Raw genomic sequence first — 22,718 nt, forward strand, 5'->3', positions numbered from 1 at the left:
GTCCCTTCCACAAAAGCCGACGGTCATCCTATTTGGAGATGAAGCTTCTTACTAGACTGGAGCGGAGCGCAGCGATCCCAGCTGTCACCCACCCGCTACACACACACACACACACACACTCTCTCACACTTACATAGGGAGGAGCTACGTCTCTGGAACGGGAGGTATTGTGTCAATGGGTGCCAGTTATGGACAACTGTATTTCTATTTTTACGCAGAGGCATTTCATAAGAATGCGCGTCGAGAAGGAGAAGCGAGCGATATTAATAGTTTCGACACGGAATGAAAAAATAAAAGAAAAATGTACAGAGCTTGTTTTTCAATTCCAATAAGATTAACTGGCGTTTGGTCTGCTGGCTCTGTGTCATGCGAATTGTCAGTTATTCTGAAGACAAAATAAAGATGCAGGTCGTTTTGTCACAGCCGATGCGAATCGGAATGTGATCAGGTTCAAAGCCTCTCTTGTATGTTCTCTCTGGACTGCTATTTCTTCCCTGGTGGTCCCCCCTGGTCCCATGCGCGCGCGTGCACACACACACACATACACACACACCACATACAGGAGCACACGCTTTGCCGTCATTAGGTTTTTAACAAATGGGCCCTTACTTCACTTGGCTACGATCTCATCAGAGAGAGATAAGCTGAAGTCTGAAAACAAGTTCGAAAAGTTGTTGGCTTACATTTCTGGTACATTTAGGCTACAATCTGATGTCAGGGATGCATGCTCCACATATTCTCTCTCTTTCTCTCTATCTCTCTCTCTCTCTCTCTCTCTCTCTCTCTCTCTCTCACACACACACACACACACACACACACACACACACACACACACACACACACACACACACACACACACACACATTGTCCTAGCCTTAAACCCAGCCAAAATCAACATCAATTTGTCAGATTGGAAACTGCAAGCCTGCTACAAAACACAAACCTACTTCTTGGGCATGCAAGCACATACGGTATATTACCTTGTGCACACACCTGTGTGAACATCTAGATATATGTGTGTAAGCTCCAGAGGGACAAAGCTAATGCGTGCAAGGCTTTGGGCTTATTATATAATAACAGGTCACCTGTGAAAGCAGTAGTGTGTGTGTGTGTGTGTGTGTGTGTGTGTGTGTGTGTGTGTGTGTGTGTGTGTGTGTGTGTGTGTGTGTGTGTGTGTGTGTGTGTGTGTGTGATTGTGCTCCTGAGTAGTGGCCTGTCAGGCTCTATTGCTGTCTTGTTACTGTAACAGCTCTGTACAGTGCTGCCTCTACAGGCCCAGTGCCAAAGACTATAATGTTGCTTTTTAATGTAAACTAATGCACTCATGTCTGCCAATCCTTTCCTCATCTGATATCATTTAATTTACTTTAAAAGCAAAATTAATTTACCATCATGCAACTGAACCAACAGGTGGGGATGTGCTGCACGTAATGGAGAAAACATAATTATTCTGATGTTTCTCTCAGGCAGATTTGGATTTGGTTTGTGCGGTAATAACTTATTTGGCAATTATACCTTCAGTGTGTTCACACAGTATATCGTACATCTTACTTTAGAGTATAATATACAGCAGGCTTGTTTGAGTTCGTTAAAATTATGTGTGAGAGATATGCTGATGACACATGCAGGTGAGTCATTATGGATACTATACACAGAAGCAGATGAGAAAAAGCATTTTGATCTGCTAACATCAATGCAAATACTGCAAGCCCTAACAAAAACAAGCTACATACAAAGCTTCTGTGTTTCACACTCCAATAGTCTTTAATCTCTCTCTCTCTGTCTCTCTCTCTCTCTCTCTCTCTCTCTCTCTCTCTGTCTCTCTCTCTCTCTCTCTCTCTCTCTCTCTCTCTCTCTCTCTCTCTCTCTCTCTCTCTCTCTCTCTCTCTCTCTCTCTCTCTAACGCTCTCACACACACTTTGAAGTGGAAGTGTTGCTAAGTGTGGGAGGCGGGCAGGATATAATTTGAGCTCAATAATGTCAAGATACACACCAGTTAGTTTGAACTCTGGAAATATGCTCATGTCAGAGCTTATCTCACTTATCTTGCTAAAGATGTCCCAGGCGCACTAGGACTCTGTGTGTAGAGGAGAGGCAGTTGAAATAGAGAAACCATCACATCCCCGAATGGGAAACACACCAGTGACTCTGCAGGGACCCAGCTCAGCTCCATACCCAGGCTTTTTGTTCATCTCCTTACTAGACTGCAGCAGCTCTTATACTCGCATGTCTCCAGTGTCACACAAATCATCTGCTTATTTTACTGGCCTCCCAAAGTTCCCTTCAACTAATTCACACTCTTGTGCTGGCTTGTGAAGATACTAAAAGGAACCGTGCCCACCTTCCTCTAGACAGTGCATAACATTAAAAATTTTATAACAACATGCAGCAATTTCCTGTGTCGCTGACACTTTACCACTCTTTTCCTCCTTTCCTCCCATCGATGAAAAACACACCAGTGGTGAAGAACTCAGATCCTTAACTGAAGTGAAAGTACACTCCAGAGTTAAAAAAAACCTGCTTAAATAAAGTACAGAAGTATAATCAGTAAAATGTATTTAAAGTATTAAAAGTAAAGTTCCTGTTCTGCAGAAAAATAGCCCCTGTGATGGATATAGTATAATCACGACATTACATACATTTGTTACTTTTAGTCTTTGTTGAGAAGATGATACTGAAAATACAATCTGAGATGTTTAGTGGGGCAGTAACCTTTTTGATGGAACTAACAACATCTGAAACATGACAAGGGGCATAAACTAGATAGACTTTAACAATGTGTTGAATTGTATATAAAAATCATAATCTGAAAAGTATACAGCAGTGAAATTGAAATAAATGTTAGAGAGTAAAAATACTTTTCTTCTCTGAAAAGTATTCAGTAACATAAATACTCCACCACAATCAATTATATCTATATACTAACGTAAAATGTAAAAACCCAGTAAACTATGCTAGGCTGCATATACATACAGTATATGCACATGCTGAAATGTGAACAAAGGTTCACACATGTATTTAAGAACCCATATACACTGAAACAACATGCAGTACAGTGGTGGAAAAATTGAGATCACCACACTTTATAAACATTCCATAACAAGTAAAGCCCCTGTATTCAAAATGTTACTAAAGAAAAGTATTATCAACTAAATGTACTTTGTAAAAACAAAGTACTCATTATACAGAGTGGTGCTTTTATTGTCTTATTATTACAGATGTTTGCATCAAGCATTTACTGTGTAGCCTACAGTATATGTTGTAGCTTGTCAAGGTGCTATTCTCAACAACTTTATAAACTATTGGGTATTTTAATCTATAAGAAGTATCATAAGATGACCATATGTTTTGAATGATAAGTAAAGTATAAAGCAGCATAAAATGAAAATCAAAACTCAGTACTCAACCTCAAAACTATAGGCCTACTTAAGTAAAGTGCTTGTAATTGGTTACATTCCACTTCTGCAGTAGACATCCTTAAATTGAATATGTGTGCATGTTTATAATTAATGAGATAAAAAATAATAAAATAAACATCCAACGTCCATCTGAAACCTGCTGAGCTGTGTGGTTTACAGCTGCAAGAGCATCGTTTGTTAAAACTGCCATTGCTGCCAGAGTCCTAATGGCTGCTGGTCACCAGTGGATCATACAGACAGCTGATAAAGACACAGAGCCCATTTACAGAGGTAACTGCCATTGTTCTGTTGCAGGCCAATCACTGAACCTGTCTGTTACCTCTCCTCTTGGTACTTTAATGGCCACTGCAGACTGTTTGCTTTCACTTAAGGGTGTAAAGTGGAAAAGAGTAAACATACAGTTACATCTAGAAATTGTGGCCAACATACTGCTGATTGCTAAACTTTTCCATATGTGACTTCCGGGAGCACGGCAGCATTCATAGCATCGACTGTATTATGCTGTTTCTGTCATCTCATAATTGATACTAACTTGTGGATCGTGCTGAAAACAGACAGGAAAGTGAAGATTATAGGATCTAGTGGAACCCTGGTAAACAGCCACAGGCTGGAAAGTGATGCTGTGAATTTTGGAACATTGTCCAGGTTCAGTACACTGTGTATGTAAGTCTGCAGCACTTCCAGGACTATAAGAGGGGTCAAAACATAACAGGAGTACTAAGGTAGAGGCCAAATTCAGTACAAAGTCGCATATTTTAAGTGCATTCAGATTTTAAGTTATTGCCTTTTGAATCTTAAATTTAATCATTTACGTACATTTCTAAAAGGACAAAATACCTTATTTTAACTGCAAAAAAACGGACTGACTGTTCACTTTAAATGGCATCAGACCAATTACAGTAATCAACAGAAGAGTCTGTGATGATATTAGACAACTGGACAGTTGACAAAGCCAAAGTAGGCTAAAAGTCTGCTTAAGGAGTGGACACAAATGTTTCAGTGAACTAGCTGGAGTTTAAAAGGCCCAAATACTCAAAAACATGTTCTTATCTACACAAAAAACTACCATGCAAACATGAGATAACAGGACATTAGTTCTAAAGAATTAACTTGTATCCCCCACAGGGATTAGGTAGTTTGAATGCTGTAGGTGTATTTATCACTTCTGATGTGTGCATTTTCTCTGGACTCAAATGTTATTTTGTACAAAATTGACAAAGTGTCCCATATTGCAGATATGTAAGAGAAATATCTATGTAAATGTGCAGTTTGTGGTATTTTACCATATGTAGCTTCCTACGTCAATATGATGAACTATAGGAAAGTAAAATGAATAAAATTACAGTATATAATTTATAAGCATTGCCATCTCACACCATCTTTCATCATAAGAAACAAATGTTTATGGAGGTCAGAAAAATGTAAAATAATTGTACAAACTTCACAAATAGGAAAATAAATCATACACCACTGTGTTGCACAGTTAGACATTCTACTCAACCATCTACACAAATGTCAGTATGGCTTGATAGGGGCGAATGATTTAGCTGTTGTCACTGTACATTTTCATTTCAAAACCCTTGAGTCTAAAGCAGAGAAGAAGCAAACAATATCAAAACTGACCAAATATAAAATCTGAACTCATAGAAATGATACAATATGAATTCTTCGGTGTTTATACATCAAAACTAAATGTAATTAAGTGTGTTTAACCTGTGTTTTTAAAACAAGTAGCACATGGGCCACAATTTGCAAAGAACTGCTGTATTAAAGCAACCAAAGCCAAATCCAAAACTATCTTAACACCGGGTAATAGATATAGCAAATGCCCAATTCTTCTAATTATTATTTTGGCTTCTCCCGTTAGGGGTCACCTCTTTGGGCTTCCTCTTTTCCTTTTGCCTTGCAGCTCCATCTTCAGTATCCTTCTCCTGATATACCCAGCATCTCTCCTTTGCACATGTCTAAACCATATCAATACTCGCCTCTCTCTCTTTGCCTACAAACCATCTAACCTGAGCTTGTCCCTCTAATATACTCATTCCTAATCCTCTCCATCCCCATCACTCCCAATGAAAATCCTCAATTCTGCCACCTCCACCTTTGCCTCCTGTCTTTTCGTTACCATTTCCAAACAATACAACATGACTGGTCTGGCTACCAGCAGGTAAAACTTCCCCTTCAGTCTTACTTGGTACCCTTTTGTCGTTAATCACTCCTGACACTCTTCACCTTCAATCTCACCCAGCCTGTACACTTCTTCATCTCTCCTTAGTTACAGATGCCCAGTTATACACGTAAAATAGCTGACGCCATCCCTGTTTGTCTAGTGTAGTGTAGAAGTCTTACTATCGACTAAAAGAAAAGAAAAGAAACTGTTCTAAACTTCAAATTTGTAGGGAAATATTCTGTGTATTAATTTGTGTATTTCCAGTATGCATGAGCACATTTTAACAACATGTGTGTGGGTAACTAGAGAGCAATGTCAGTGTCAGTTTCTACCTAAATCTGCATTTTTTAAAAACTGAACTGGGATACTGCTGCCCCTGAGCTGCTGAATAATGATCATTAGTTATCTCAAGTAGGGGATGTCACTCAAACATGCACTCATATGCATGTATGTGTGCACATTGACACAGATGGACACAATCACATAGATGGATGCATTGCTTTCAGTTGTAAGTGATGGAGCCTGGAATATATCATAGGAAAACCTTGTAGACAGTGACAGTCAGATGCCCTTGTTATAAATTCAATGTTGTAAAGATCCCTCACCCACATACGCAGACACCTATATATGTAGTACAAACACACACACAGTTTTGGTGGATATATATTCATTAGTAGACAATAGTAAGATTTACAGGGAATAAGAATCACCTAGAGTCCCAGAAAGAGCATTCACCTTTTTAGCACCATCCATCTGGCAAGCAACACTTTCAGACAATTTTAATTGGTATCCAAGAAAGATTCTAGTTGACTGAATCTCTCTTTTTTTCCATTAAGTTCACTACTGCTGCTGGCAAAAGGTTTGGGGTAGCTGATTTGCATCCAGAGGTTATTTCTCCTAAACATTTATACAGCCACATAAAGATCAACTACTTCTCACTATTTTCACCTCTAAACACCAACAAGTATAGGCAACCTTTGTTGGGTGTACATGTGTGAATGCTCATTTAACAATTTAATTGTATTTTATCATCATTACTTATAGTTAGCCTCCTGGAATCGGTTTTGCATTGCTATATTGTTGCATATTGGCTACTAACAGGGTCCTGCTTTATTTGACTTTCTAGACATTTCAAAACCATCAGAGGTGCAATTATCTAGATGCTACACTCCCTGTTATCAGTGAATATAAACATATGATGAGTTAGTACAAGGAAAAAATTGTATTTCCATCCTGCCATCAATATGTAGTCAACAGTTGCCAAATATATTGTTGGCCTTGATAGAGATTGGCTCTAAGTGTAAACTGCATATAGATTAGTAACTGTAATGGCAAAATATGTAAAGCATGGCTGAGGAAGATACAGTAAGCAAAGTACTGTAAAACCGACCACACACAAATGCACACACACACACACACACACACACACACACACACACACACACACACAAACACACACACACACACACACACACACACACACATACACACACACACACATGCCCGCTGGGCCTCGCCCCAGCCAGCTTCAGTTTCCTCTGTGCATCTAGGTTTGCATGAAAGCCATAAATAAGTCAGCATTTCTGCATGATAGGTCTGTAACTAGGAGTGACAGTTAGAGAGCATAGTCTTTAGAATCTCAGATGGGACCTCAGATGGGGAGTGTGTGCGTGTCTGTGTCTGTGCTTGTGCACGTGAGCCTGTGTCCTCCCACTTCCCTCATCTACCTCACGAATGGGCGTCATGCTGCTGATGAGGTCTGAAAGAGAGAGAGTGTTCAGGAAACCAAACTGGGTCATCGCATTAACAAACAGCAATATATGGATTAGTTATTTTATTTCTTTATTAATCAGTGACATGTTCTAAACTCAAGGTTTACTTTTGTCCTCACTTGACCTAAGTAAATGATAGCAAGTGGTCGTGTAGGTTGAAAGTTATACATGGAGCCTTAAAGGTGCTCTACTCAAAACACTGAAAAACAAGTAGACTGGGAATGCATCCACAAGGCTCTGACCCCAATACGTGAAATAACAATGTTTTTTACAGCCACATGTATCAACATGCACGAGCGACCGGACGTTCTACCACAACAAACAACAAAATGGATGACAACACACACAGAGGAAGAGTGACTTCATTATCGACTCAGGTCGCCATTAGTCCACTATCTTTACATGGCAAATGGTTGTTTGCTGTTAGTGGGTTGTACAACGTGTTGCCTCCAAACAGTGTGCAACTGTGTCTAACGGGCTTTAAGGTATTTTTTCTCCTGTTTGGTGGCTGTGTCAGACAGAGGCAATGGGGGGCCCCTCAACCAGCATTCATCACTATTATTATTATTATTATTATTATTATTATTATTATTATTATTATTATTATTAGTAGTAGTAGTAGTAGTAGTAGTATTAGTATTATTATTATCATTATTATTATTATTATTATTATTATTATTATTATTATTATTATTATAGGTGTATTTAAACTGAATCATGCAAATCACTTGTAATGGGAGTTAAAAAAAAAAAAAAGGAAAGTGGGTAGAGTCAGGTGGACCCCCCTTAAGGATGTCAGGTCTCCTGTCATTGCAATCCTTGCATTGTCCCAGCCTTCTGGCAAGTTGAGTTGGTCTCAGAGGTGTTAGCCAATTAGCAGGGTAATGTATGTAAACTCATGGTATTAAAAAGGTAATGTGCTTGCATACACTGAAGGGTGTTCAACACACCACCATTTCAGTTTATATAAACATTTTTTGCTACAATGTCACAACAAGCTGACTGCGTTAGTTGCAAGTTGCAAAACCATTACATTTAACAAGGTGGGGAGATTCTAGCCAAGTTAGCCATTTTTAGCAATACCATATGACAACAATGCTTGTTTGCCACACCATAGCAACAATTCCAGAAATTGAAGATGGATAGTACTGTGTGTATGACTGATTTAATGAGACACAAATAAGACAGAAGTGCGGCTACAGCTTTAACTACTGTTGATGCTGGGACTGGGAGCTCTGAAATCCCCAACTTATGTGTTTAACTGGAACGCAGCCCTCATTATAGCCTTTACTTTACTTCTGTATAGTTGACCCCTTTTTACAGGCAGAGCACATCTTTACACATTTTGTAAATTATTTGTTTCATTTTGGGGTAAATAAAACTCTTTTCTTGGAAATGTACCCTTGACTCCTTTTGCCTGCCAGCTTGATCCTTTACAACCCTGATGGGGTCCATTTGTAATTTTCTACCCAGTTGGAGGTGATGACAATGCAGAATCACCTTTATTTAAACACCAGTTTATTCCTTGTGATGATGGAATATCCTGTTTTTACTTTGTTTTTTTATTAAAAAGTCTGGCCCTGTGTGTTCTCCTTTCCTCCCTATAGTGGCTGATGCACCAAAATAAACGAGGTCAGAATTTTCACATTTTGTAAGCGTGGTATCCCAAAGCTGTAAAATACTGTACAAATTACATGCGTGGATTATCAGGAATTTATGTGAGACCTGTGAGACATGTTGGCATGTATAAGTAAAATGTGCAAGCTATCAGGATGTGTGCCATTGCTTTGTATTTTGATAATTCATGTGTTAAATAGCTTTTTTAACAGGCTGACTCTCATTTCTTGGCCCTAACCAATCACAGCCCAGTCAACCCCAAGCCAGACAAATTCGCTCCAACCAACTAGGCAATGCTGGTTCCACGTACTGGTTTTACATGTTAATTGTTTTTTGTTTATTTACAAAAATAAAGTAAAGGTAGAATTTATATTAGTTTTACCACAATGGTATCATGAAGAAAAAAAATATTTGAAGGTATAACTATATTTGGAATAAGTTCATGCAACAACACAATTAATTATTGATTTCAGTGACAATGTTTGAAAAGTGTGACCTAAGATAAGGTAAGATAAACTTCACTGAATCCACCCTGGGGAAATTTACCTTTTACAGTAGCTCATGAGTTTAGAAAAGTGGGGGGAAAGTGACTGAGTAATAAAAAATGAAATTAAAGCACAGATAGAAATACAAATAAATATATCTGACAAATTGCATGATAACCGCATAGTAGCAAATTATGTTACACGTATATTTGTATTGCAGCATTGAACTTGAAAATACAAGAATATATATAACTATAAATAACTGCATGGAATACCTGCAGGAAAAAATATACAGGATAGCCTATGTGATGTACATGGTGGGTGATGGTGACATTTGACCTTTGTCCCCTGGCTCTGGCTACATGAGCAAGCAAGATATTTGTGGACATGGAAGTACAGTGTACCTTACCTACCTTGTTGCACCTGCGAATGCATATCAGGTGTTGAGTGGAATTGATTTTATGAGGAAATGAAGCAGACTATAGCTCGAGAGAACTACAATGGCATACAAAGTGGAAGCAGATGTTCCCCTGACATTGCATATTATTATTCCTATCTTCATCCCAGCCCGTTGATCCAAATCCAAATCCAGATTCAGATTCGACCCCAGTGTCTCCATTCTCTCCCTGAGTTCCAGCTTTAACTTCACCTGGGCAGCTGGATGTGGGAAATTTAATGGCATGTACACACACAGTCCCTACTGAATAAGTCATCCAACCTCTGCTTACACACCCATAGTGCTCATCTATTTTTCAATAGCAAGACATTTCTCTGTCTTGCTTTCTCCATCCAACTCTGTGTGCCTGTCTATCTAGCTCTGTGTCTGTCTCTTCTGTCTCTGCCCTGTTCTGTGTGTAAATAGTATGCTGTTTTAATGCCACCAAACTAGTGTCTACCAAGTCATTCTTTTTTTCTTTGGAGTCCGCAGGGGTTGTTTCTCAGGGCGGCAGTAGCTCAGTCCATAGGTGACTTGGCTGGGAACCGTAGGGTCGCTGGTTCAAGTCCCTGTCTGGACCATATATGTAGCGTGGACTGGTGGCTGGAGAGGTGCCAGTTCATCTCCTGGGCACTGCTGAGGTGCTGTTGAGCAAGGCACCGAACCCCCAACTGCTCGGGGCGCTGGTCACTGGCAGCCCCCTTGCTCTAACATCTCTCCTCAATTGCATGTATAGGTCCTGGTTGTGCATGTGTGTATTTTGGGCCTGTGTGTGTGTAACATGTATGATAATAAGAGTGAAAATTGAATTTCCCCGTGTGGGATAAAAATAAAGTAATTCTTCTTAAATTCTTCTTCTTCTATTGCATTATCTCTACAATTGTCTGTGGTTGTTAGGGCGTGGATGGATGAGTGGTCTGTATAAAGAAGGGAGAAGAATTGGTTTGAATTGGACTTTAACCAAAGTATTTGCATTCACTGCAAGCCTTGAATGACAGATTGCTATCCACTCATTTTAGATGATCATCAAAACAATCTGCTTCCCGTTTATTATCTCTTGATGTACTGTAGTTTGTATTCCATTTCATCTGCAGCGATACAGTGACAGCACTTTTAGATACGTAATATTGGGCATTTTTTTTGGTGTCATTGGGGAATGAATGCCATTATGATCAAACCCTCTGTGTTCCTCCACAGACAGACCTTTGTTTGAACTGTTACATGATTGATGGGTAAAATGAAAGTGAATGTAGGTCACCGTGGGTGAGGGTCGACTGAAACATTATAAATCAGACAGGCATAATAACCAGATATCATGGAGGATAATGGCCCAACCAGAGCCATTACAGGTATATTCAGCAGCCATCATTCAACAATCTGGCATCGACACTAAACACTGGATTGCACATTTCATTACGAACAGATCATTAGATGTTGTAGAAAATATGTTTAGTGTTTAACCATGACGTGATATGATACAGTATTCACCTAAATTGTATATTATTAAAGTGAAGTAGATACTAACTGTAAGGTTCCATATAACGCTCATTTTCAGGTTTATAGGTTTCTTGTTTAAACATGTTTACATGCTTTAATGTATAAAAACAACAAAAAAAACATTTGTTTTTCTCATACTGTATGTCTGAATATATCTGTGTCCACTCTGTCTGAAATGCCCAGTCTGCTCTGACTGGTCTGTTTTCGTGTCTTGCGCATCTCCGCTCTCGGTGCTTCTGCGCCATCATTGCAGCCGGCAGGGGGATGACTGTAACGGCACTGTAGCAGTGCTTTATACCTATGTATAGTATAGTTGTGATATCACAAACAACAGAGGTCCTGATAGCTTGTTCAAAGGGACTGCTTGCTTTTCTCTGTGGATTTAGCATTTTTATACTTTCACAGCAACCTAGCCTGCTTTTTAGTAAAAAGGGAAATCTCATTTTTTACAGTATGTGACCTTTGATGTAAAAAGAAAGTTGAACTTTTTTCACACGTAGTGAATTGAGATCGTTTATACAGAATCAGAATCAGAAACACTTTTATAATCCCAGGGGGAAATTATTTACAGTATGTGAAACTAATTTATTATTACTCCTTTGGTAAGTGTTTCACATCTAGTGTCTCTATTTTATTTGTTATTATTTGAGTGTTGTTTGAGAAGGATGTGTTCTGGACATCTGCTCTGTGATCTGTGTTTAAATCATGGAAAAATATTCTTGTCTCCTCATTAACCAAGTTTATTCCACATTTCCACAGAGAAGAGACAGTCAGACAAATAATGATGCCAAAGTATCTGATGATAAAGAGACCTGAGCTCAAACAAAGTCACAACACTTACAGCTCAAATGAGTGAACCACAGAGCATCCTAGAACTCAAAGCAAGAATATATCAGCAGTTTAAAAGATGTGCATGAGGCAAATGACTCATTTCCAGTTTCGAGTGAGATACTTTCAGATACAGTTTTTTTTCTTCAGTGTTGAACCATCATGCTCAAATATTTGAGTGCTGCTTTAAATGTGAATCAAGTGAATGAAGTTTACGCTGTTTCCAGTCTATTGTGTTTTGCTAAGACAGCTGAGAGATTTCACTTGAAATTTGAAAGACACAAAATATAGACATCAAGTGATAACCTCAGTTGCTCAGTTTAGTCAATACCCATACATTACTCTATCTAGTACATTGTTGTGTATGATGAAATATTCATGATGACATAACATTTATATTGCATTACCACTTGCCCCAGTTTTTGGCTGTATTTTTGACACACGTTAGGCTGCACTCTAAGGCTCACAATACACAGCTAGTCCTCTCCTCCCTTGCTAAAAACTCATCCCAGATCCTCCTCTGTCAGAATTTGGTTAAATCTCCAGTGTGTCTATAAAAGCAGCAGCGGGTGTATAGTATCTCTGTTGCAATCTAGAGATCAGCTGCAGACTCACCAACAGATCTCAGAAAGAAAGACCCCTGAGTTCTCTGAATGTGTGATAGAAAATGACAGAGGGAAATTGAATGTGATGTAGGGCTATCAAAAGAGCAAAAACAGACAAACAATAGGCTGTGAAAAGAACACGAACTGGGGAACAGATGGAGAGAAAAAAAGATGTGAAAATCATAAAGGCAGAGTCAGACAAGAAGAAAAAAAAAGGGGTTGGCCCTTATAAAAGCTAAAGCTGCTTCCAAGAGTAAAGGTTGAAGAGACAGAAGAGAAAGTTCTCTTGTCAGCACAGAGAGGACGGCAGGTGATGGAAGGATAATGACAGAGGGAGGAGCCTGCTTGACCTCTGCTGACCTCTTCCTGAGAAGAGTAGAAGGAAGTGGGCGCAGCTACAGCAGCAGCCCTAATGTGATGGGATATCCTGCTGCCTGCCTACTAACCCCTCTTCCTCCGACCGTTATGTCTGTTCCCATCGTTTCACAGTCACCTCTGCATGATGAAGCTCAAGAGCAACACAGACACACAGGAGAGATACACTGATAGACACCTCATGCAGTGACGCACACATGGTCACATGCACAGTCGCACAGATGGATGTATGCGCTGATGTACGCAGGCCTTCACACATGCTGACAGCCAAAAACACACACATAAACACACCTCCAGTTGACTCAATAACATTCACATCCAAGGACGCTTTTCCTCAGGTCAATGCATTACGCAGAAATGTGGGACAGTGTTGAAATTATAGTGCAGAGGAGGAAGAGCCTTGGATTACAAATACAGTTAGTCTGCCAGAGATGGCACTAACAAAAACAATATTATCATGCAGTGCAGTGGAGTGCAGCTGGTTTGGTTGACTGAGTGTAAACAAAGCGTATTATCCCTCTCAGAGCAGTTTTACACTAATATATGAAAGCTTAAGATTTGATGAGTGGTTAAAGGATACTCATAATTACCCTAAGTATTTATCACTTTGTCGTTACCAAAGCCAAATGTTAAATAGCTAGTCTCTTCAAAAGAACAGATGTTTTATTTGCCAGTATGCTTCATTATGGTTAGTTACTCATGTCCCCGTCTCTCAGACAAAGTTCAGCAACTTGTGGGTATTTTCTCCTGTGGAAAAGCTGCCTTGCCTGGTATCCCCCCCACCCATGAAACATCAAAGCACTGCCACTATGAAACTTCAAGCCCATTTTGGCATGCCCTCCTACCTCCAGATCCAGTAATTACAGCTCATACAAGACATCAACATTATTACTCGTCAAGCCACAGTATAATAATACCACAAAACACTTCAAAGAGACATCTCACATTTCAAGGCAAAAATAAAAACTCATGGATTATGCATTAGGTAGGTCTGAATCAACCTTCCAAAGCAGCTGGGGCTCAGTTCATGATATTTGGAGCAAGACCCAAACGTGATAATTAAGATTTATGTTGGTGTCATTTGAAAATACATTTTATATGATTGTTAAAAGTGTTCAGACCCATAGTTTAGGGTATTTTTTACCCGCCTGTTTTCCATTAACACTGTGCCTATTTCAAATGTAACACGCTATGTGTTTGTTTTGCTGTTGGTTAAATCGAAGTGCATTGACAGGTAGGACAACCTCAACCACCAAGATTTTTTATATGTTTCAATACTGCCCTCTTGTGTCCTATAGTAACAGTGTCAAAAATATTGTACAATTATTTTTTTTCTATTTTTCTCCTCTATATTACTTAATTCCCTCAAATTAAAAATAACAAATCTGCAAACCAAAAATCAAGAACATTAAGTTATTTACATATTTGTTTGTTTTTTCAATTAACATTTTAAACTAATAAATAAGATAACAAATAGAACAAAAATAGAGAAAAATTGCACTTGAGGGTATATATTGTCTGTATATGAAACAAAAGATACTGTACATAAGAAAAGTTGTTTGTTGCTACTGTTGAAGGACAGGAGATGTATATATATCAATGTTTAATGCTAAATATATTGGAGGTAAAGGTTAAGATGAAGTGCATCAACAACATTGTCCATTGTCTATTAGTACTTCTAGTGTGCTGATGCCCATTTTCTCCAGATGAACAGACTTGTAGGTTTGGAGAGAGGCTGCCAAATCTATCTTGGACCATGCACAAAGATGATATTTTTAGGACCTCTTCTAACTTTTAGCTCTTTACCCCTACCACTGAAATAACAGCTGAGACTAAGAGCGCATTCTAACTTAAAACAAAAAAAAAACCTTCATACAACACCATATTTCATGTCAGTAATTCAGAACAACATCTGTTGTCATTTAGATGATGTTTTGGCACTGGAGGGCTCTTTTACACACAACCAACCTAAACCTTTTCATAGTTATTTCCAATGTCACTTGGGAGAGAACAGAATATTTATGGGTGTCTGCACTGAAAAATAACTGTTACTGGCAAAGAACTAGGCACTCTTACATAAATTCAGAGAATTCAATATCACACTGAAGAGCAATATCCTTTATACACAGTGAACTAGAGTTTGTCTAAAGAATTCTCTTTTATTGTCTCTGTGGATGTTGTTCAAAGTCAAATCCACTGGTAGAAAACTGAGATGGTAAAACGAGACAGGGTGATGTTATTACACCAGGATGGATGGATGGTGTGTGTGTGTGTGTGTGTGTGTGTGTGTGTGTGTGTGTGTGTGTGTGTGTGTGTGTGTGTGTGTGTGTGTGTGTATGTGTGTGTGTGTGTGTGTGTGTGTGTGTGTGTGTGTGTGTGTGTGTGTGTGTGTGTGTGTGTGTGTGTGTGTGTGTGTGTGTGTGTGTGTGTGTGTGTGTGTGTGTATGTGTGTGTGTGTGTCAAAACAAAAAAAACAATGTAATATTTAGCACAGTAACACTATAAAGCTACATCTTTAATAACGCTGTGACCCACTTCCTGACTGGAAAGTCAACAGTTTCATCATCGCCACCATCCAACTGCCATGACGATAAATGTCGCAACCTTCCCTAATGTCACTGACATGTCAGCCATTTTAATTATTCATGGTGGCTGTCTTTGCTATTTATCTCCACATGGTTTAATTGAGTTTGGCACCTCCAGCCCCCCATCCTCAGTGTTTTGCCCATTACAGTGCAGCTTGGGCAGAATGTTCAGAAATATGTGTAAGTATAGAAGTGAGCTGCATGCTAAATATTATATTTGTTAAATGTAATGTTGCAATAAAGGAGTATTATCATATTTTGCCTTTCAGTCAACTTAATAACAACCATTCACCATGTTCCATATCACACAAAAAACATCACATAGTCCAGTTCAAAACTATAGATTACTTGGTTCAGCAGGTACCAATATTTCTTGGCCCCCAACAAGAGAGCATGACTGACACAGAAACATACATATTGACACATACAATGGGCACAATGACACTGCACAAAATAAACATCAATACACAAAAACATTATTCCACAATCAGGTGAATAATCAAACACATTCAAACTATGTGCCACACAGTATGATTGCAGCTATGAAAGTTATGTTTTTAGGTTAGTTTGCAGTAGACACATATATACACACACACAGATATACTCTGTGGTGATGCAGAAGTGTACATGACAGGTGTGTCAGTAATGTTGGGTATGGATAAAGTCTATGCGTGTCCATAGATCTGAGTTTGCTTTATTCACGGATGCAGGTGGCTCATCATGACACCCATATTGGTTAAATGCAGTGTTGGAATAAGTAGTCATACATTTTACAGAAGTAAAAGAAGTAATAGTGTAGAAATGCTCTGTAACAAGTAAAAATCATGCATTCAAAATCTTACTGAAGTAAAAGTAACCTACACACATGTCAAAAACACTTTAAGTACCAACAGTAAAGCTAGTCATGCAGAATGGCACTTTTAAGAATAAAAGATGTATCATATTTGTAGATTATACTTAGTGATGCATTAATGTGTAAGCTAATCACTAATGTTGCAGACAGAAAGGTTGCACTTTATGTTGTATATTAAGATTTTAACTGGTAGCTTAATCTATAGCAATCCATAATTATTTTAGGACCATATATCTAAAGCTGTCACATGGCCTAAATGTAGTGGAATAAAAAGTACAATATTTCCCAGTAATTTTTCCTTTCGATAATCATTACAATCTGATATTATGATGACATAACAAGTAAATTTAAGAAGAAAGAGTACTTAAATACACAATAAACACAAAGTAAATAAATAAATACAAACAAATGTAATTGAAATATATATATATATATATATATATATATATATATATATATATATATATATATATATATATATATATACCTTTCTTATCTTATTAATAGTTTGGATACACTCAAAATAATTCTGAAATTCAATTTTGAAGGGATTAAAGGTTAGCTGTGATTTTGAAAATGTAGCTTTATGGATGTGAATGTTTCCATGTAGAATAAATAGGATGCTAGTCGAATTAATAGTTTTCTTTTTGTTTTCATGCCCCATGCCTTGGGGCTGACAGGGCTGCTGTTAAAACACAACTACATGGACCATAATGCATTGCAGCGAAACAGTCATAACTATGACACATCTTCAACATAAGGAAAAGCTTACTCCTTGGAAGCGTTTTATTTGCTAACCTTGGGGAGAGGTTGGCTCCTTCTTGTGGTTTAGCACTTGAGAAGCAATTAAAAAAGCTGCTCGTTTCTGGCAAATTAGAGATTGTCAGGCACTAAATGTGTGCCATAAGTGATCTACAGCTAGCTTTGTAGCTCGCTAAAGGAGAGCTTCACAAGCTAGTACGCGCTAACGCTAACTTAGCTAACTGTGAAGAGACTGCAAATCCGTTAACGTTGGAGATCTAATATTCATCGAACACAGCAGCTGAAAGGGAAACCTGTCATCGTTGTATTTACAAGACAAGTTACAAAGTAAGTAGCGATTTACTGTGTCCAAACACTGCTCGTGTTACGGTGTGTATGTCATAAACTGCAGATGCTACTGTAGCTAAACTTGACAGCTAAAGTTAGCGTCATGATGCGACCACTTGAAAACAGGTAAATGTATGAAGTGTTTGCTTAAAACAGTTGAGACACACCTAACCAATTGTATGTCTAATCTATACGGCTGACAGTGTTAGTCAGATGTGGTGTCACTTGCTATGTTTTAATGTGCTCGTGTCTGAAACGTTATCACGTGAGTGCAAGGGGAACATTACTCACATTTTCTCCGGATATAAACTATGGAGAAGTAAACATCACTTTAGTCTTAATACATAAATACATGCATAATTGCATTAATAAATACATGAATAAATTAATTAATGCATAAATAAATAAATAAATGCAGGAGTACATTAATACACAAATTATGAAATAAATGATTAAATAAATGTACAAATAAAATAATAAATTAACAAATAAATACATACATAAATAAATGTTTTACATTTAATTCTACATTGTTGTCACCTACAATTATTTATTTGTTTCCATCTGTTAATGAGGTAGGAGGTCCCATTTATCCATGCATTTATTTATTCATTTATTTCAGCATTGTTTATTCATTTATTTGTCTCCGCACGTATGTATTAATTCCTGTATTTCTGTATACATTTATCTATGCATTTATTTATTACATGTTTAGTCTTCCATAGTAAAGTACCCTAACGCTGCTGCACTGTGTTTTAGTTAATGTTGTACACCAAACTTTAACATTCAAAGGCTTGTTGTCCACTTACTGTAAAAATATTATTCTTTGATATTAAAATTATAACAGACCAATTGTGCTCTAAAAGTGAGATACATATCAATACAGCTTTTTGTGACGTGATATGGATTAATTGATAATAGTAGTTATGTTAGTTTCCTTAATTATCCCTATCAGTGTCTGCAACAAAGTTTAGTGGACAAACCCTGTAAAAAAGTTGTAAAACAATGGAGCTTAACCAGGCTTGCAATGCTGGAGGAAGGTGCCTTCACTGGCGACCCACTTAGCTCACTGACACTTATTCTGCACCCTTTTCATAATGGCTTTTCTATTTGCCTTGCTCTGCTGCCAGCATACAGAGGTGAACTACTGTACACATGCACAGGTATATTTCTTAAGTCATTGCTGGTATTATCTTTTGTTACCCAGCCAATAAATCTAACACTGTGACATCTTCAGTATATGTTACAGTTTCCTCTTTATCAATGCACATGACAATCATTTTCACCTGGGCAGTGCACAAAAGGTGATACCACACTGCTAGAAAGTCTTGCCATCCAGAGATTATGTGACACTGGTGTGCATTGCAGCCTTGCTTGTCCTAGGGGATGCTGTATATGCTCTATTTTTAGGCTCCCTAAAAGCTCTACCCCATGTACCCTGCTGTTTCTACCTGATGGTCTGACCTGAATGTCATTCAAGTTATTATACGTACTAACTAGTTTTCAATAAACGAGCTGACTACATTTGTTTTGCAGTGAAAAATCTCTCAATGACAACCAGCTGACGCACTGGCATTGATTTTAAGATAGGTCACTAGGATCAAATGAGCCTTGATGTCTGTGACAATACTGCCAGTATGTTTTTGTGCAAAGGTCCCATTGTGAGACATATTTCATGCTGATTTTAACAGAACATGCTCTGTATGCACAATGCGGTGCAACAGTAACAATTCACAATTCACAATTCACTGTTCCCTCCTCGACAACATCACATGTGCTGCTGAGTGTTAAATCAATTTGTAGTCAATATCCAGGAGTTAGAAATATGCACACTAAACCCGATGCTGACTGGGGCTACTGTGGCTCACGAGGTACAGTGTTTCTCATCTTTTAATCACAAGGTTTGCGGTTTGATCCCCGGTCCCCTGTCTGCCCTCTGTCATGTTAAAGTGTCCTTGAGCAAGACACAGAATCCAGTTGCTGCTGCATGGCAATTCTTCCACAGCTGCTGTGTGTGTATGGGTGAATGAGAGGCAAATTGTAAAGTGCTTTTTCCTATAAGGTAGAAAGGTGCTCTATATGCAGTACATTTACCAATTAAACCAAAGCAATGCTTACATCCTTCCTTGGTTTGATCTTTTCCCTCCTCTCTTTCTAACAGCAAACCTGTAGAGACAGTGAAGTGAAATTACAGGCTACAGATGAAGATGAACACATCCTTCCCATGGTTTCCCATGTTTCTCACCTGGAGTGGGAGGGTGTTGTGAGAAAGGAGAGAGGAGGAAGGAACACGAGGGGACTATAAACAAGAGTCATGAATCTCCATCAGGTCCTCACAGGGGCTGTCAACCCTGGAGACAATTGTTTCTCTGTAGGGAGCATCAACAATGTGCCATTCACGGTAAGATATTTCAAGCTCTTGAAATATTTCCCTCGAATTTAGGAGCTTCAATTCTTAGGGGGTGGTTAAACTTCTGTCAGCACAGTTATTTGTTTAGTTGTTATGAATAGCAAAGTCAAAATACATAATGTAAAAAGCACTGATGCAAACAATGCTTTGCTAAGGTTAATATCACTACATGAACTGGGAATGAAGTCAAAGTTGTCATCCTTACCTTGGCATAACAAAATAAGAATTTTTTGTCAGGTATTTTTAAGCAAATACTAAGTAGTCTGAAGTACCAGATTTCCTCATTGGTAATATTAGTTATGTATAGGCCCCAAACCTTTTTTTTCTGTTTTTTGGTGTATTTTAAAGTGCATTAGTGGTGAGTTAAGATAAATAAAAAATACATTGAGCTCATTTGGCAATTTTTCCGAATGAAAGTGCCATCGCGTCTTTCGGCCTGGTCAATATGCACACATTATTTTGTTCCCTGAGAAGTTAAGATAAGAACAGTCAAACACAAAATGTTGCTACATTAATGTTATCAAGGTCCTGGTTTTCTCCCAGGATTTTTTTTGCCAAGATAATAAGCCTTAGATAAGTAGATGAGCCTAAACATTGGCCACACGGTGCCTCTTCTCCTTTTCCCTAGGTGTTCACAACAGTAAATGTATTTGTTTCAAGCAAAGTGGTGCACCTAAATTGTAATACTCCGTAGAAAAACCTACAAAATATCATATTAGTTTGGTAAATTTCTCTCAGGTCTAGGAATAACTCACTGAGTAGAGAAGGAGCTAAACCAGGTTTCTTATGCTAAAAATGTATGATATGATCATTTGCCATTGATGAAAATGAGCTCCCTCTACCATACGTCTAACAAATAGGGATGTGTTAGCTTTATCAAATGCTCGGTATTATCAGTGATATTTAAAAATTGCATTAGGATGAAGCATATGTGGTTGTATTATGTAAAGTGCTATACATTTTAGATCCTGATTCCTGCTTAATAGTACAAATACACTTTTCTCTACTGCAGGAAATCCTTGTTTCACATTCAGGTTTTAGGACTGTCTGAAATACAAAGGCAGTACCTCTGTTTGCTTTTACACTCTGCGATCCCAAAGCATACTCTATAAGATAGTACTGCAATGCTATTCAGAGAGTGGAATAGGAGAACTATTTCTATTTGTCTGTCGTCTTGTGAAGGAAGTAGAGTCACAGTGAGTCACAGCTCACATGAAGATCTCTCTTCTGAGAGCCACAGAAAGGGAATGTTGAATTCTAATCTTATCTGCTTGTACTCCAGTGACACTGGCTCCAGGACAGGTGAAGTTCAAGTAACCATATATGGGTGGATCTTAGTGTCATATTCATCACTCTCCCCTTCGTGCTGTCTCTTTGTGATGTCTCCTTGATAGGCCTACGCATCAGGTTGTGACGTGGTGATTTTGGGCAGTGATTTTGAGCGACTGCAGATCATCCCAGGGGCCAAACATGGTAACATCCAGGTCGGCTGTGTTGACTGCTCACTACAGGGTGGACAGGTAAGACTCATGTTGGGTCCTCACGCTGATGTGCAAACTTGGATGTTCCTGAAAAACCATACCATTACTGTTAAGCACAAATTTTTCATTTTGAAGGAATGTTTATTTTTTAAAGGTTATTTGAATGTATTTATAGTGTGCCCATAATCACTGAAAAGAAATTGAATAACCAAATGGGCATTTTTGTTTCTTTATTATTATTTTTTTTTAATTAGAGGTCAATATTGTATTGTAGATCTATGCAGAAAATCTACAGAAAATGTTGCCAGCATATTAGGGGTGGCTGTGAGTGAAAAAATTCCTTGAGTAGTCCTAGTTTCAAATTAACTAGATTGTTAACAATGGCACTCATTGTATGACACAATGCCACTGGTCATTCTTTAAATGACCCCAGCAATGGGTTTAAGTGCTGCCAAAAACAAAAGATCTGTCATGATGTTTTTGTAATTTATATCTGGGACAGATCTTTAAAATATGTATTCTTTCTTATGTTTCCTTGTTCATCTGTGGAACAGAGACACATCAAGAGAATTGCTTGTGTGTACACCTTTGTTTTCCTACAGGAGTAGTCTGCGTGTAGTCAAATTGGATCAGATTTTACTTGTCTTGGTGGATTTTCCAGTCCAATTGTCTCAGTTGCAAAAACCATTTAGGAGCAAGAATGAATAATTGTACTGTATATTTTGATTAAGTTCAGACCTTAAGTGTTCAATTCACTGTCTCATGTCTATCATTTAAACAGCCTAAAATTAACTTGAAGTTTAAGTTTTAAAAGCTAAAAAACTGACATTGGAACATGCCAAAAACTTGGCTGAGATTCAACACAGCACTTGCTGAAACTAGTTGACCCGATGTAAAGGTTTTTGCATACCATGTCCCTATTTTTTATCACAACCTCACATTGTGTTAATCATGTTTACCCAGCGAGATTTTGTCCATTTTTAAAGTTTGCAGAACAGGAAACATTTTCTGCAGTTTTTGCATCCGTCAAAAGCCTTTTGACCACTCAGAACCACTTCATAAACATCATCATCAAAACCTCTGATAAAACGGATGG

General features: G+C 38.2%; 1 protein-coding gene across 2 annotated transcripts in view; it reads left to right on the forward strand.

Moving 5' to 3' along the window:
* The first annotated feature begins 17,415 nt into the window (after positions 1–17,415).
* The window catches only part of dmxl1 (Dmx like 1), a 55,760-nt gene continuing 50,457 nt past the window's right edge, over positions 17,416–22,718 (forward strand). For both annotated transcript variants that reach the window (XM_083913222.1, XM_083913223.1), the window contains exons 1-3: positions 17,416–17,731; positions 19,893–20,132; positions 21,536–21,661. In XM_083913222.1, coding sequence (XP_083769348.1) covers positions 20,046–20,132; positions 21,536–21,661 — 213 coding nt within the window. In that variant the 5' untranslated portion in view covers positions 17,416–17,731; positions 19,893–20,045. The remainder of the gene's footprint in view (positions 17,732–19,892; positions 20,133–21,535; positions 21,662–22,718) is intronic.

The sequence above is a fragment of the Echiichthys vipera genome, assembly GCF_963691815.1.
Source record: "Echiichthys vipera genome assembly, chromosome: 4".
Classification (NCBI taxonomy): Eukaryota; Metazoa; Chordata; class Actinopteri; order Perciformes; family Trachinidae; genus Echiichthys; species Echiichthys vipera.